At 35.6% G+C, this 12598-nt stretch overlaps 2 protein-coding genes, 5 non-coding genes and 1 pseudogene across 9 annotated transcripts; all 8 read right to left on the bottom strand.

Annotated features, from left to right (window-relative positions):
- Window positions 1–553: 553 nt before the first annotated feature.
- LOC121974406 (ubiquitin-60S ribosomal protein L40) lies at window positions 554–5596 on the bottom strand. The gene is made up of 5 exons (XM_042525449.1): window positions 5437–5596; window positions 5254–5340; window positions 5062–5164; window positions 945–1011; window positions 554–831 (listed from the first exon to the last, which is right to left on the bottom strand). The coding sequence occupies exons 1-5, from the start codon at window positions 5537–5539 to the stop codon at window positions 805–807; spliced, it is 387 nt and encodes a 128-aa protein (XP_042381383.1). The 5' UTR covers window positions 5540–5596; the 3' UTR covers window positions 554–804.
- LOC121978988 lies at window positions 1537–1620 on the bottom strand (annotated as a pseudogene).
- On the bottom strand, window positions 2393–2487 carry LOC121978981. Its single transcript, XR_006111286.1, has one exon. It is a non-coding gene; the product is annotated as a small nucleolar RNA Z266 (small nucleolar RNA).
- LOC121978987 lies at window positions 2645–2739 on the bottom strand. Its single transcript, XR_006111290.1, has one exon. It is a non-coding gene; the product is annotated as a small nucleolar RNA Z266 (small nucleolar RNA).
- LOC121978984 lies at window positions 2899–2993 on the bottom strand. Its single transcript, XR_006111288.1, has one exon. It is a non-coding gene; the product is annotated as a small nucleolar RNA Z266 (small nucleolar RNA).
- LOC121978985 lies at window positions 3153–3247 on the bottom strand. The gene has a single exon (XR_006111289.1). It is a non-coding gene; the product is annotated as a small nucleolar RNA Z266 (small nucleolar RNA).
- Window positions 3407–3501, bottom strand: LOC121978983. Its single transcript, XR_006111287.1, has one exon. It is a non-coding gene; the product is annotated as a small nucleolar RNA Z266 (small nucleolar RNA).
- An 888-nt stretch (window positions 5597–6484) lies between the features above and the next one.
- On the bottom strand, window positions 6485–12377 carry LOC121974402 (sorting nexin 1-like). Of its 3 annotated transcripts, none has more exons than XM_042525443.1 (11): window positions 12219–12377; window positions 11973–12110; window positions 11492–11627; window positions 10995–11128; window positions 8620–8691; window positions 8178–8337; window positions 7930–8063; window positions 7752–7820; window positions 7453–7532; window positions 7145–7205; window positions 6485–7053 (listed from the first exon to the last, which is right to left on the bottom strand). In XM_042525443.1, the coding sequence occupies exons 1-11, from the start codon at window positions 12228–12230 to the stop codon at window positions 6832–6834; spliced, it is 1218 nt and encodes a 405-aa protein (XP_042381377.1). In that variant the 5' UTR covers window positions 12231–12377; the 3' UTR covers window positions 6485–6831. The 3 variants fall into 3 exon arrangements, with proteins under 3 accessions (XP_042381377.1, XP_042381376.1, XP_042381378.1); XM_042525442.1 differs by having other exon boundaries at window positions 11973–12113; window positions 12219–12375; XM_042525444.1 differs by having other exon boundaries at window positions 8178–8328; window positions 11973–12113; window positions 12219–12375.
- Between the last annotated feature and the right edge of the window lie 221 nt (window positions 12378–12598).

The raw sequence follows: 12598 nt of genomic DNA, 5'->3' as shown, positions 1-12598 counted from the left end.
GGTTCAGAGGCTATTAGTAGTTTACTACTGTTTTGTTGTTCTAAAATTCTTCTTTTTTATTTGTTGCTTGACCTCCTGTATTATTTGCACGCTTAGGAACTTTTTGAGGGTTATTATTTCTGTCAAGCCCAACGAGCAGATTACTTCCAACGAGCGAAGTCTTATAAAGGGCATCCTACAATATTAAGGTGAAGGGAGCGATATCTGCAAGTATAACATCGACTGATTTATACGAAGAAACTTCAATAATTATCATATATCATGTTTATGCATTCAAATTTTGCAGGATGCAACAACTTGCTAAAGAGTTGGCTGTTGTAATACCTGTGAGCTTCTTTGAAGAGGAAAATAATGCTCATTACAATTCAGTGGCTATTATTGGCGCAGATGGGTTAATTGGAGGTTTGCATTTAATCTTAATCAGTAAAATGACTTGTTTTAATTGGTTGCATGGAAACCTTAAGAGTTATTTAGAAATTTAAAACCAAAGCAATCATTTTCTTATTTCCACCTTTCCTTTGTTGAAAACACGAAATATATGCTGTGGGTAATATTTATGTGAATCTAAAAATGCTAGATTGTCTCATTAATCCTCCAAAATAAAACTCCTAGTCCACCATTTTAACTTAGTCAAATTTGTTTCAAAACATAATGCCAACAAATAGTCATCCAAACGAGCACCAACTTAGTTAACCGTTTGACAAGGTTACAACAGCAGAAGCGCAGTAAGTTTAATCAACGCGAAGGTGTAGAATTTTTTGATACGGCAATTCAGCTTGGGAAAAGAAATTTGAATCGCATAATTTACTTGATCTTCTTCTTAGGCCTCAGCTGCAGAGATCAACGAATGAAATTTAGATATTGGCTTACACCAGAAGACAATGCATCGACATAGAAAGCTGTAAAAGACGATAATTGTGATCATTTGGGAGGCAAATATATACCTGATTGCTGTGGCCACATTTTTTCTTCCGGCAGTTTACAGCCCTCGGATGCAAACGTGCATAGCACCTATAAAAGATAAATGCATGGTTATGAACAATACGGCGAAGATAATCATCACTATATCTATGATGGAAGCAAATCATCCAATTGCTAAACATGTCAACAGCCAAAAAGGCATCTACATTGAGTCTCGTACCTAATTTGTGATTAGTAAACTAAGAAATTAATGATAAACCAGCACATCCTGAAGAAGCAATTCAATATTGTAGCACTTGCAACAAAGGTACATGGGGCATTTACTCATACGACAATCAAGGTAAAGCACCAAAATAACAACACATTTGAGAACAAGAAGAAGCCATGGATTCAACATGCAAAAGGTCAAGCTAAACTTACGTTTGAGGTCCTTGTGTAGTAAGTTATGAGGGAGGAAAATGAATGACCCATGAAAATAATGACAAAAGTATGCTTTGAAAAGAAGTTGATAGACTTGAAAAGTAATACACACGATGATTGGATGAGAAGGAGGCCAAAGAAAATAATACCACTCACCTATAAATTCAGGTAATCTGTATCAATAAAATTATAGCCAATTAGCAGGTCAGAATCCTATTATGTCTGAAAAGTTAAGCTAGTTCCTTAGCACATCTAATTGATTCATCACTCTTGCCAGGCAGCTCAGTGTTTTCTAATATTTACCAATTGAGAACGTTGATTTTTTTTTTCAGTTAAAACTTAAAAATAAAGTGAATAAAAAACAAGGTTTAAGCCTTGCCTTAGATTTAAATCCACAATTTTTCAGGTTGGCTAGATTCGTCTAAGATTTAGAATTCAAAGCACTTCTGAAAGATTCACAAAAAATAGGATTAGACCAGGAACGCTGGACATTTACACACACAAAAAGTGTTATGCATCATTAATCACTAGGATCCTTTTGGCTGATATGGATCTAAACTGCCAATGTCAGTCCCAGGCACAGATGAAAAGATTGAAGGTTGTGTAAAGCCTGGATGAGTATCATAAAAATTTGTCCAAACTTATGAACAGCCAATCACAAGAAGTTAAAACAGGAAGATGGTGATGATGATTCACTAATATAGGTTTACAAGTAGATAACAAAAACAACTTATCAACCAATCTTCTAAGAGATCATTGCAATTGCAGAACAGACATCAAATAAAATGAAATGAAACCATGGAAAACATATAATTTCAAAATATGAACAAAACAAAAAAGACTAGCTCATTGACATTCAGAAGATCAAGAAAAAGGTCAAGTACACAAAGATGAGGTTCTTACATATCTAATTCAGAAACTAGCATAAACTTTATAGACTTCAAAGTAATTCACATAATATTTAGACGAATGTACTAAAGAAAGTGATTCCATACCCATGAATACAGTTGTTATGCCATCTCCAAATTGATCACTGTCTATAATTATAGCCAATTGGCAGGTCAGAATCTTATTATGCCTCAAAATTTTAGCTCATTAGAACCGAAATACTTAGCACATCTAATTGATTCATCATGCCTGCCAAGACTTGCCGTTGTTTTCTAATAATTAACAACAGACACAAATAGAAATTTTTATTTAAACCATATCACTCTGTAAACAATTAACAAGGCTTTAGATCTTATTTCAGTTTGAAATCCAAAGGTTAAAACTTTAAACCTCACTTGCAACTATAATTATAGACAATTGGCAGGTCAGAAGCTTATTATGCCTCAAAAGTTTAGCTCATTAGAACCGAAACACTTAGCACATCTAATTGATTCATCGTGCGTGCCAAGACTTGGCATTGTTTTCTAATATTTAACAACAGAAGGACAAATATAAATTTTTATTTACGCCATATCACTCTGAAAACAATTAACAAGGCTTTAAATCTTGTTTCAGTTTGAAATCCAAAGGTTAAAACTTTAAACCTCACTTGCAACTATAATTATAGCCAATTGACAGGTCAGAATCGTATTATGCCTCAAAACTTTAGCTCATTAGAACAGAAATACTTAGCACATCTAATTGATTCATCATGCCTGCCAAGACTTAGCATTGTTTTCTAGTAATTAACAACAGGAGGACAAATAGAAATTTTTATTTAAGCCATATCACTCTGTAAACAATTAACAAGGCTTTAGATCATGTTTCAGTTTGAAATCCAAAGGTGAAAACTTTAAACCTCACTTGCACCTATAATTATAGACAATCGGCCGGTCAGAATCTTATTATGCCTCAAAACTTTAGCTCATTAGAACCGAAATACTTAGCACATCTAATTGATTCATCATGCCTGCCAAGACTTGGCATTGTTTTCTAATAATTAACAACAAAAGGACAAATATAAATTTTTATTTAAGCCATATCACTCTGAAAACAATTAACAAGGCTTTATATCTTGTTTCAGTTTGAAATCCAAAGATTAAAACTTTAAATCTCACTTGCAACTATAATTATAGCCAATTGGCAGGTCAGAGTCTTATTATGCCTCAAAATTTTAGCTCATTAGAACCGAAATACTTAGCACATCTAATTGATTCATCATGCCTGCCAAGACTTAGCATTGTTTTCTAATACTTAACAACAGAAGGACAAATAGAAATTTTTATTTAAGCCATATAACTCTGAAAACAATTAACAAAACTTTAAAACTTGTTTCAGTTAGAAATTCAAAGGTTAAAACTTTAAACCTCACTTGGAGCACAGTTCTAAAATGCATCAGAAAATAGGCATCAAGAGAAAAATGCTAATTTTCCAGATCAATGGATATTTATATCAGCAAATAGTTATTTTCGAAATAAATATCTTTTAGACATCATTATAATTAGTTTTAATGGTGAGTCAGACAACCATAAAACAAGTTAATAGAAATAAATTAATTTATAATTAGTTATTTCTATAAAATCTCCAAAATAAGAGTTAGACTAAGCTTGTAGTCAGTTTCCACAGTCTGCAGATGTAATATATGCTCATCTGCCCCACATCCACATCAACAAAAATTATAGACTTCATATATTTTACATTTTATTAATTTGAAATCAATTTATAATAGAGATTAGCCCCTTAGTCATTAGAACATGTTTGGTTAATTTAGATGCTTAAATGAGTAATTATGTATTGGAGACTAGCATTATACTAAGTCCATGACATGTAATAAATATGCACGTAATGTTTACATCTCTCTTTCTATCTATGACTCATTATTCTCTATCTCTATCAATCTCTCTGTAATTTATAATTCTTCTTATATCTATCATTCTTTCCTTACTGCCTCACTCAGTTCACTATTCGTAGGGATCAAAATAATTAATCACAGCCAACTATAGGTGAAAGTCTACAGAAATAGGATTGGAAATTTTCAGGCAATTGGTGGAAGAATTTGCTAAAGATCCAACCTAGAAGGAAGCACTGAAAAAATAATGATCAACCACCCAAGGACCTATGAGGGATGGAAAAATATATAGAAATTCTCCTTAATTATAAGTACCTCTTGTTCATCTTCCTCCCAATTGAAGGCATTTTATATTCTTATCAGCAAACCCCCATCTTTTCATTAAGTACCACTAGTTTTACATCTTCCCTTGTTGCACGCACCTTTCCATCAACCAAAACAACTCCTTTTCCCTTTCTTAAGCCGTTAATATTAAAAAGAAAGAGAAAGTTTGTCCTGTCCATCACTGTAACAGTAAAAACGCTCATCGCCATGTCATTCTCCAAGAGAAAAGGGTTCTACTATAGTTCACTTCATTACCCTCTATATTGGTTTACATGTAGATAGATCAAAACATCCTCTCAGCAATCTTGTACAAAATCATTAAATTTTAAAGAACCCATATTAACACAACTAGGACACGTTTACTGCTAGAATAAAGCATCATACGCGGGGAAAAAATAACAAGATATCAAATTCAAATCCAGAAAGTGTTTGACCTGAGAAATCAATTGCAAATAAATCCCATATTGCTGCTAAAAACCATCATCCAGCAACATAGAATTCACTCTCAGAAACAATATAGAATCTCATATTTCATTGAAAAGACAGTGGATGAACATAAGCATAGAAAAATTCAATCACAAACTGAATCACTGGAATAAAAACCACAAATGTAAGCTTACTTTCTGCAGATCATCTTCTCTTGGTTGTATTTCCTAGCAAGAGCCATAAGAGAGGGCTCGATGATTCCACCCCTCAGCCTCAGCACCAGATGCAGAGTAGACTCTAAAGTAATTTATAAAAAACAACTATTACAACTATGGTAAAATACACAACAGCAAGCGTAGTTTATAACGGAAATCATAAAATAGCACCTTTTTGGATGTTGTAGTCCGCGAGGGTTCGTCCATCCTCGAGCTGCTTACCGGCAAAGATCAGCCTCTGCTGGTCAGGCGGAATGCCTAGAATCAAAGAACAGCGAATACAGAAATGGAATTTTAAGAAACGAATTCAGTTGTATTCATAAAGTAAAAGGAGAAGGGCCGAAAGATGAGCACCTTCCTTGTCTTGAATCTTCGCCTTAACATTGTCGATAGTGTCGCTGCTCTCGACTTCTAGGGTTATCGTCTTCCCCGTGAGGGTCTTCACAAAGATCTGCATCGCGCACACTCGCTTCAGCCTGCGCCTCCGTCCTACAGCATTTTATAGCACTTCTTGGTCGGGTTTCTAGGGTTTCAGGCGGCGAGAGTTATTGGAACTGACTAAAGCACCCCTGAATTCCAATCATATTACGAACCACATCATCCGAATCCGTTTGGCTGGTTCGAGACAGGGAACAGATTCGATTTAACCAACTGAACTACTGAACTCGATAGGCATCCAAGTTCGGTTCAATGTACAGACCTGGACCCGCAGTCTAATCAATGAGTGGCTCACGAGCTCTTCTTTTTAAAAAATAAAATGAAATAGATAATAAATAAATAATAATAATTTTAGAAATAGAATACGTGAAGAATAAGTATTTTTAATTTAATTATAAAATTCTCTTATCATGTTTGATTGGTTCGCCTAATCAAACCAACCTAATTGCCTCAATTAGCCTTGACTTTCTAACTAGTTCATCGAGGCAACTAATTTGGCTACCTTGATCAATTAAATTAGTCTCTTCCACTCATCTGGATCTATTAACTCAATTGGTACATTCAGATCAAACATCCCAATTGGCTCAATCGAATCTTCCTCCTCATCTAACTTATTTGACTTGATCGACGCCTTAATCAATTTGACTAGCCAATTGATTATCCAACCTAATCCATGACCAAGCTTAGCCATCTTAGTCAATCTATCCAACCTAAACGCCTTATCTGATCCATACAATCAAATTGCCTCAATCGATCTATCCAACCTACTAAGTTCAACCGACCCAATTGCCCTGCATTGCCAAACCCAATCAACTCATTTAGTTCACTTAGCCTGACTAGCTGAATCAACCCGCACGATCCAAATTAGCCAAACCAATACATTCAGTTGGGCTAATCAAATGTGTTCGAAAATAAAATAACAAAATAAATATTTATAGAGTAAGCAGAAAAAATCACTCATGAATTTAGGATAACTATTCTATATATATAATACAGTAATTATTCATGCCACTTTATGCAATTTATCATTCTTAAACATCCACTGAAGCACATAGAAACAATGTCCTGATTAAGATAAACACTTTCAAAGAGGAGACAAAGGAAACGATATTGAAGATTATCTATCCATTAAGCAAACTAACTCTGTTACAGTTGTCCACAAGTATTGACAAGGAAGTAGACCCACAGGGCTCCCGGAGCGCTCCAGAATTCTTCAGTCCAATGTTCCAGTACTCTCTTCTCAGTCTCTCATGCAAGCCACTGACTAAGAAACAACCCGGTGTCGTGATGAGCAAGGAGCCAGAATTAGAACTAGTCGTGTCCTGACGAAAGAGAATAAGCTTCAATCTTAGTTAGGACGCTGCGCCATGCATCTGCTATATCGTTAGCTAGCTTTGCTTGTCCCTTAGCAAATAGATGGAAGGCCAGTCCCATTTCTGCAGTCTTCTGTTCTTGAAACCGGACTATTTCTTCGTTCATCCGCTTAATGATAGTCTCAAACCTTCTTGTTGCTTCTTCGCTCTCTGCTTTCAGCTACAAGAATAGTCAAATGAAAGGTCACCATTTAAAGTTCCATGTATGAGAGGCTTGTTGCCTCAGTAGGCGCACAGGGTATAGGTTTTACCTCTCTGTACTCGATCTCTGCCTCCCTAGTTTTGTCAGAGCGCATAAGGTTCAATTTTTCTCTGCATAAAATCAAATCAGGCATCACTATTCACCATATAAACAAAACAAGGGGGGAAAATTACTTTGACCAAGTGTTGCATTTCATAGAACCTAGATGGGGATTCTTAAGCCAGAATTGCTTAGTATTTAATTCAGTTAAAAAATAGTGAACTGGCAACTAAGGAGTAGAGCGATTTAGAGGGCAAAAGTTCACATTCCACTTGAAAAAAATTTGGTCATAGACGAAGCATTGTTCAGTAAACATACAAGTTGATCTCCTTTAGCTTGGTTGTTTCAGTCAGTTCACAATGCAACCTGAAAGCATTGGCCCTATGAGAAAAAGAATCCTGCTTTAAAAGAAAAAGGATTACAATCATTCCCATTAAGAATAGTACACAAGCCATCATTACAGTTTAAATATTTTCATGGTTTCAATTGAAAAACGAAGGTAAAGTACATCTTTTCTGAGACTATTTCACATAAAGGCCTTTGCAACAAAAACAAGTATGGGATTAGATTCCAAATGTCCAACATGAAGTATCATTTGATTATCTCGAAAGACTAACCTTAATAGACTGTACACATCTCACGTAATCTTTTAATGGTTCTTCAAAATTCATTAAAAGGTTGTGTGCCTGGAAGAAGATAAAGTGTATCATAACATAACAGCTGAGCAGAAACAGCATGCATATTGTTTGGATGAAAAACTGATAAAAAATATTTGAAGTGATCTCAACAATGCACCTCCTTCTGTAACTTTATTGACAATAATTCTGATTTTGAACCAAGCTCTGCAAACACCTTCCCAAGAGAATCTCCTTCACAAGCGCCTAAGAGCTTAATCGCCTTCCCAAACTCGGACAATGATTGACCCAATTCTATGATCAAAGAATTAGCCAACGCATACAATTACATCCAGCTAAAGGCATTCAAACAGAATAAAGAAGTAGCACTTGACAGATTACTGTAATATAAATGCTCAAAGACATCACCTCTGTGCCGCTTTACAAGACGAACGGCCTGTTTTTGTGTCTCTGTTAGATGGTCTTCAAGGCCAAAGATGTAGTGCTTTAGCTTCTCATACTCAGGATCAGTCTCTTCAACAGGTTTTTCCTTCCCGAGGACAACATCAGTTACCTTTGTCTGTACATCCTATAATTAGGAACTTTTAGATAATTAACTAACACAGAAAGTAGGACAAACAGCAACTAATTTTCTTTTTTACTAAATCTACCAAACAACTAAACAAGGGAAAACAGTGAAGCACCAATAATAATGGAAAGAGAAAAAATTAACCAAAGGTATTATTGATCAAACAGAGAATCATGAGTGTAAATATATTAATAGAAGTTCGAAGAAAGCATATACCATCAAGCCAAGGATTGTGAAAAATTCTCTTTCAAAATTTGTGTCTTTCTGGATAAAAGAAGATACCTTGAACATTTGTAACAAATCAGCAGGCTTCTTGAAAATTCCAGTCTCAAACGACCTTATTCTCTCCATTGCCTGCACACATGTCCACACACTTGATCATTTTCTTTCCAAACCAAATGTTACTTGGAAAAAAACACAAGAGGATAATTTGCAAATAGAGGTAACCCATATGGATAATATTTGGCCATTGGTAGGAGAAAAAGAGAAATAAAAGCAAAATAGAGAAATAACACAATTACGCACACATGAAGTGTGCGTATTAAATGAATAGATGGTTATAGTGCATAATTCAAAATTCAGAGAAAGTAACAATTATAGAAGGCAAACCATTTTCTGAAAAAAGAAAACCTTTTGATTGGTACCAAAGATGGGTGGGTTTCTCAACAGCTGATAGTTACAGATATCAGAAGGACTACATGATGGCAACATGCCAAACATTATAAAGTTTAGGGTGAAAGAAGCAATAATGGCATGGAATTAGCGACTTTGTTTTTCTAAAATAGTGGCATTCACTGAAAACACGGGGGTGCACCATGTATATAATCTTGGACATTAATAAAAAAAAGATGGTTAAAAATAAAAAGCAAGACGACGGGTGCAAGGATTGAAGGTATATGAAACTAGTCTAAATTTATGGAAAATATAAATGTATGCTTTATACGATAAGTGAATTCGGTAATAAAGGAATGGTCAAAGTTTCTAATAAATGTAATGGAGGATAGAAGAGGATTATAACTGTTAGAGGTATTGGGTTCATTAGGTGTAGTGGATTTAGTTCCACATTAATACTTCTAAATTTTAAATTTTTTTCATGAGTTTATATTCGTTCAACACTTACTCTATAGTGCATGCAATATAATATTTGCTTTCCTCAAATTTTATATGGTAGGAGAGATACCCTTTTAAGATTAGAATTTTTTTTTTCCAAATTACCTTCACAGGGAGGTCATTGGTGTATGTTCCTCCAAGAGCAAATTTCATCCTGACCTTCTCTAGTGCTTCAAAGTTGTCCACTGTATAGGGCATGTGACCAGGGCAAGATAAATGTCATGCCTTGAGCCCTTGACACTCGCAGTCCCAATCAATTTCCTGGGAAGCAGGTTGTGGTAGAAAAGAAACCTCCTGAATCTCACCAATTGCATATGCTCAATTGCATTGTTGCATGCAACTCATGCATAGACAAGACACAATGTCCCTTACCACCATGTTGGGTGTTAGAGCACCACCTCCATTGTTGTCCATTCACAGTTGTGAGTTGGTGCCTCCTAGATCATGGACACCACTTAGATCTTTTGTCATTCACTTCCATTAAAGTCCAAATCCTCCTCTCTCTCACACATTGAGAGTTCTTTTACCTTATCTTCTATAATATCTAGCAGCATGGCACCCTCTTGCATTGACTCATTGCTAGACAATGTTGCCAAGGAAGCAAGCTCTCACCTACAGTGAAGCTTCTCTTGACTTTTGTCACAAGAGCCTGGTAAAAAGTTCTTGTTCATCTTTTTTCCTTCTTAGACTCTCACTAGCCCACCAGATCTTCTCATCTTCTCCTATGGCTTTCTCCAATGTCCTATACTTATTTTGCTATGTCCAACAAAGAATTGAGTCATGCTATTCATCTCCAACAAGGATTTGAACAAATAAAATATTATATTCTCATTTTGTTAGATAAAACAAAGGGTTGGAATTTGATATCCCTCCTTTTTCCTTAAGCCATGAGTGCTTTTGTTTTTCCTCAGTCTATCGCATGTTGTATATACCACTTCACGAAGAACCCCACTCAAGCGATTAGTTACATTAGATTTTTATTCATTCTCACTTCACTTCATCCTTCACAGAGAACTTTGTGTCATGATCAAAGGCATTGTTGGCTGTGTGAATCTAAGTTCAAGGGAAGCATCGGCTGCATGCTTCAGTAACTCCTTAAGTTTTGTTTAGCAAGCATGCAGATGAAATGTTTATCGTTTAAATTCTGCTTACATGAATTTTTTTAGTTTATGTAACAAGCTAGATAGTATCTATCTTCTAATTTAAGAAGTGTTAAAGATGTATAGTGGATTCTGTTTCATATTAGTACTTCTAGGTTTTAGAATTTTATCATAAGTCTCTCTCTATATGTGTAATGATTATTTCATAATGAATAAAAAAAAAGACAGCCCAGTGCACGAAACTCCTGCCATGCAGGGTCTCGAGGAAGGATCAATTGTACGTAGCCTTATCTTGCTTTTTGTAAGAGGTTGTTTCCAGGATTCGAACCCGTGACCTTTTGGTTACAAAGCAATAGAATATTTTCTTTCCTCATATTCTACAATATCCAAGACTGAAAACTTCTTCCAATTTACAATCAAGATATACAGCAATACAGAGTTCCATACCTCTTCATCTTCTTCCAGGAAGGTTTTCAAGTCTTCACTTTGCTTCAGTTCAGGGTGTGAAGCTATTCGGTTCACAAAAATGTCTAAAGCCTGACGCCTCATCTCAATAAACTCAGCGCTGAAGCGGAATTTCTCTGGATTTTATCAGGATATCAGACAACAAACATATTAGCAACCAACTGATCATATAATTAATTAATTGCAATGTAGAAAGACTGCTTTACCTAAATGGAAATTTGCTCGCTGGATAAGATTTTATATAAACCTCAAAAAATAATATGTAGATGCAAGGGGATTTGAAGTAAAGTTAATATTGCCATTCAGTTCACAATTTAGATAACATAACTTATTATAAACCAAAATTTTCCATATTAAATGCAAAAGGTCTCATACACTTCCATAAAAAATTCAAAATACAATTGTGTCATGGACATGCCAATTCTACATGCCATACAATGAAGAAGTTATTTATGTCAGAAGTGACTCAATTATATTACCTACAGCACTCTTCTCTGGAAGAGGTGGGATGAATATGCCTTTATACTTATCGGCCAGTTTATCATGCAACCACACGAAGTCACTGTATCGGCGAATCACAATTTTTTCAGGGCCTTGGAATTCAGGTAGGTTTGTCTGCAAAACATAGCCATATTACAGTGAAAAGATTAAAAATAAAAATATGTTTTTTTTTATTAAAAAAAACGAAAACAGCGTTCTGTGACAAAGATGATTAGCATCTTTTTAGGGGTTTTTTTTTTTTGTTGCGAGATATAAAAAAAAAATCAATGATATAGCATTCCCTCTTCTTCAATCACGGCATCGGTTGCGAGTATAAGAACATAACATGTGCTGAAAATCTGAAAAAAAAGTATGGTAAGGACGATCGAATTCAATAACTAGACCAATACCCAAGCAAACCAATCCAAGACAAAGGGGGCTGCGATTCAGAAGGGGAACTCGTGAAAGTAGAGGTTTAACCTTGGTAATGACCCGATAAGAGATATAGGCCTGGACGCCATTTCCCAACTTAACGGGATCGGTGACGGAGATAGAGAGAAAAGGAGCCCCCGACGGCGATCTAGGGCTCTGCGAAGATGATTTCGGTGGACCGATCTCCTGCTACAGAAAACTTCACACGCTTTAGAAAAAGCCCAAATCGAATCCCAAATCAACATCTCCAAAGATCAAGATCCGAGATCAATAAAAGAAAACAACAAAAATTACCGGAGGAATCATGCTTTCGGCGTAATCGGAGACGAAAACCAGCTGCTTCAACGTAGTACTCGAGATCCCGGACGAGGAAGGAATGCATTTCTGTGGGATTCACACAGAGACCTATTCGTCGCTTAGTTGGGTCGGGCCGGGCCCGCAATTGGCTGAACCCGGTTCGGTAGGGACGAAAGTGGCTAAACCGACGGACCAAATATTTCGTCCAAATAAAAAAATATATATATTTGTGAAAAAAATATCAGAAATTTTGTTTGTAAATGGATAAGAACTTTAAAAAGTCTCTTTAACAATAATTAACCAGTTACTTAATTAAATAATTACTCAAATTTAGTCATTTAGATGTATAAGAGCGCCACGTATCGAGTGGTGGGGCC

The sequence above is a fragment of the Zingiber officinale genome, chromosome 4B (genome assembly GCF_018446385.1).
Source record: "Zingiber officinale cultivar Zhangliang chromosome 4B, Zo_v1.1, whole genome shotgun sequence".
NCBI lineage: Eukaryota > Viridiplantae > Streptophyta > Magnoliopsida > Zingiberales > Zingiberaceae > Zingiber > Zingiber officinale.
Note: the sequence above shows the minus strand (reverse complement) of the source record. Positions and strands in the feature narration are given on the sequence as shown.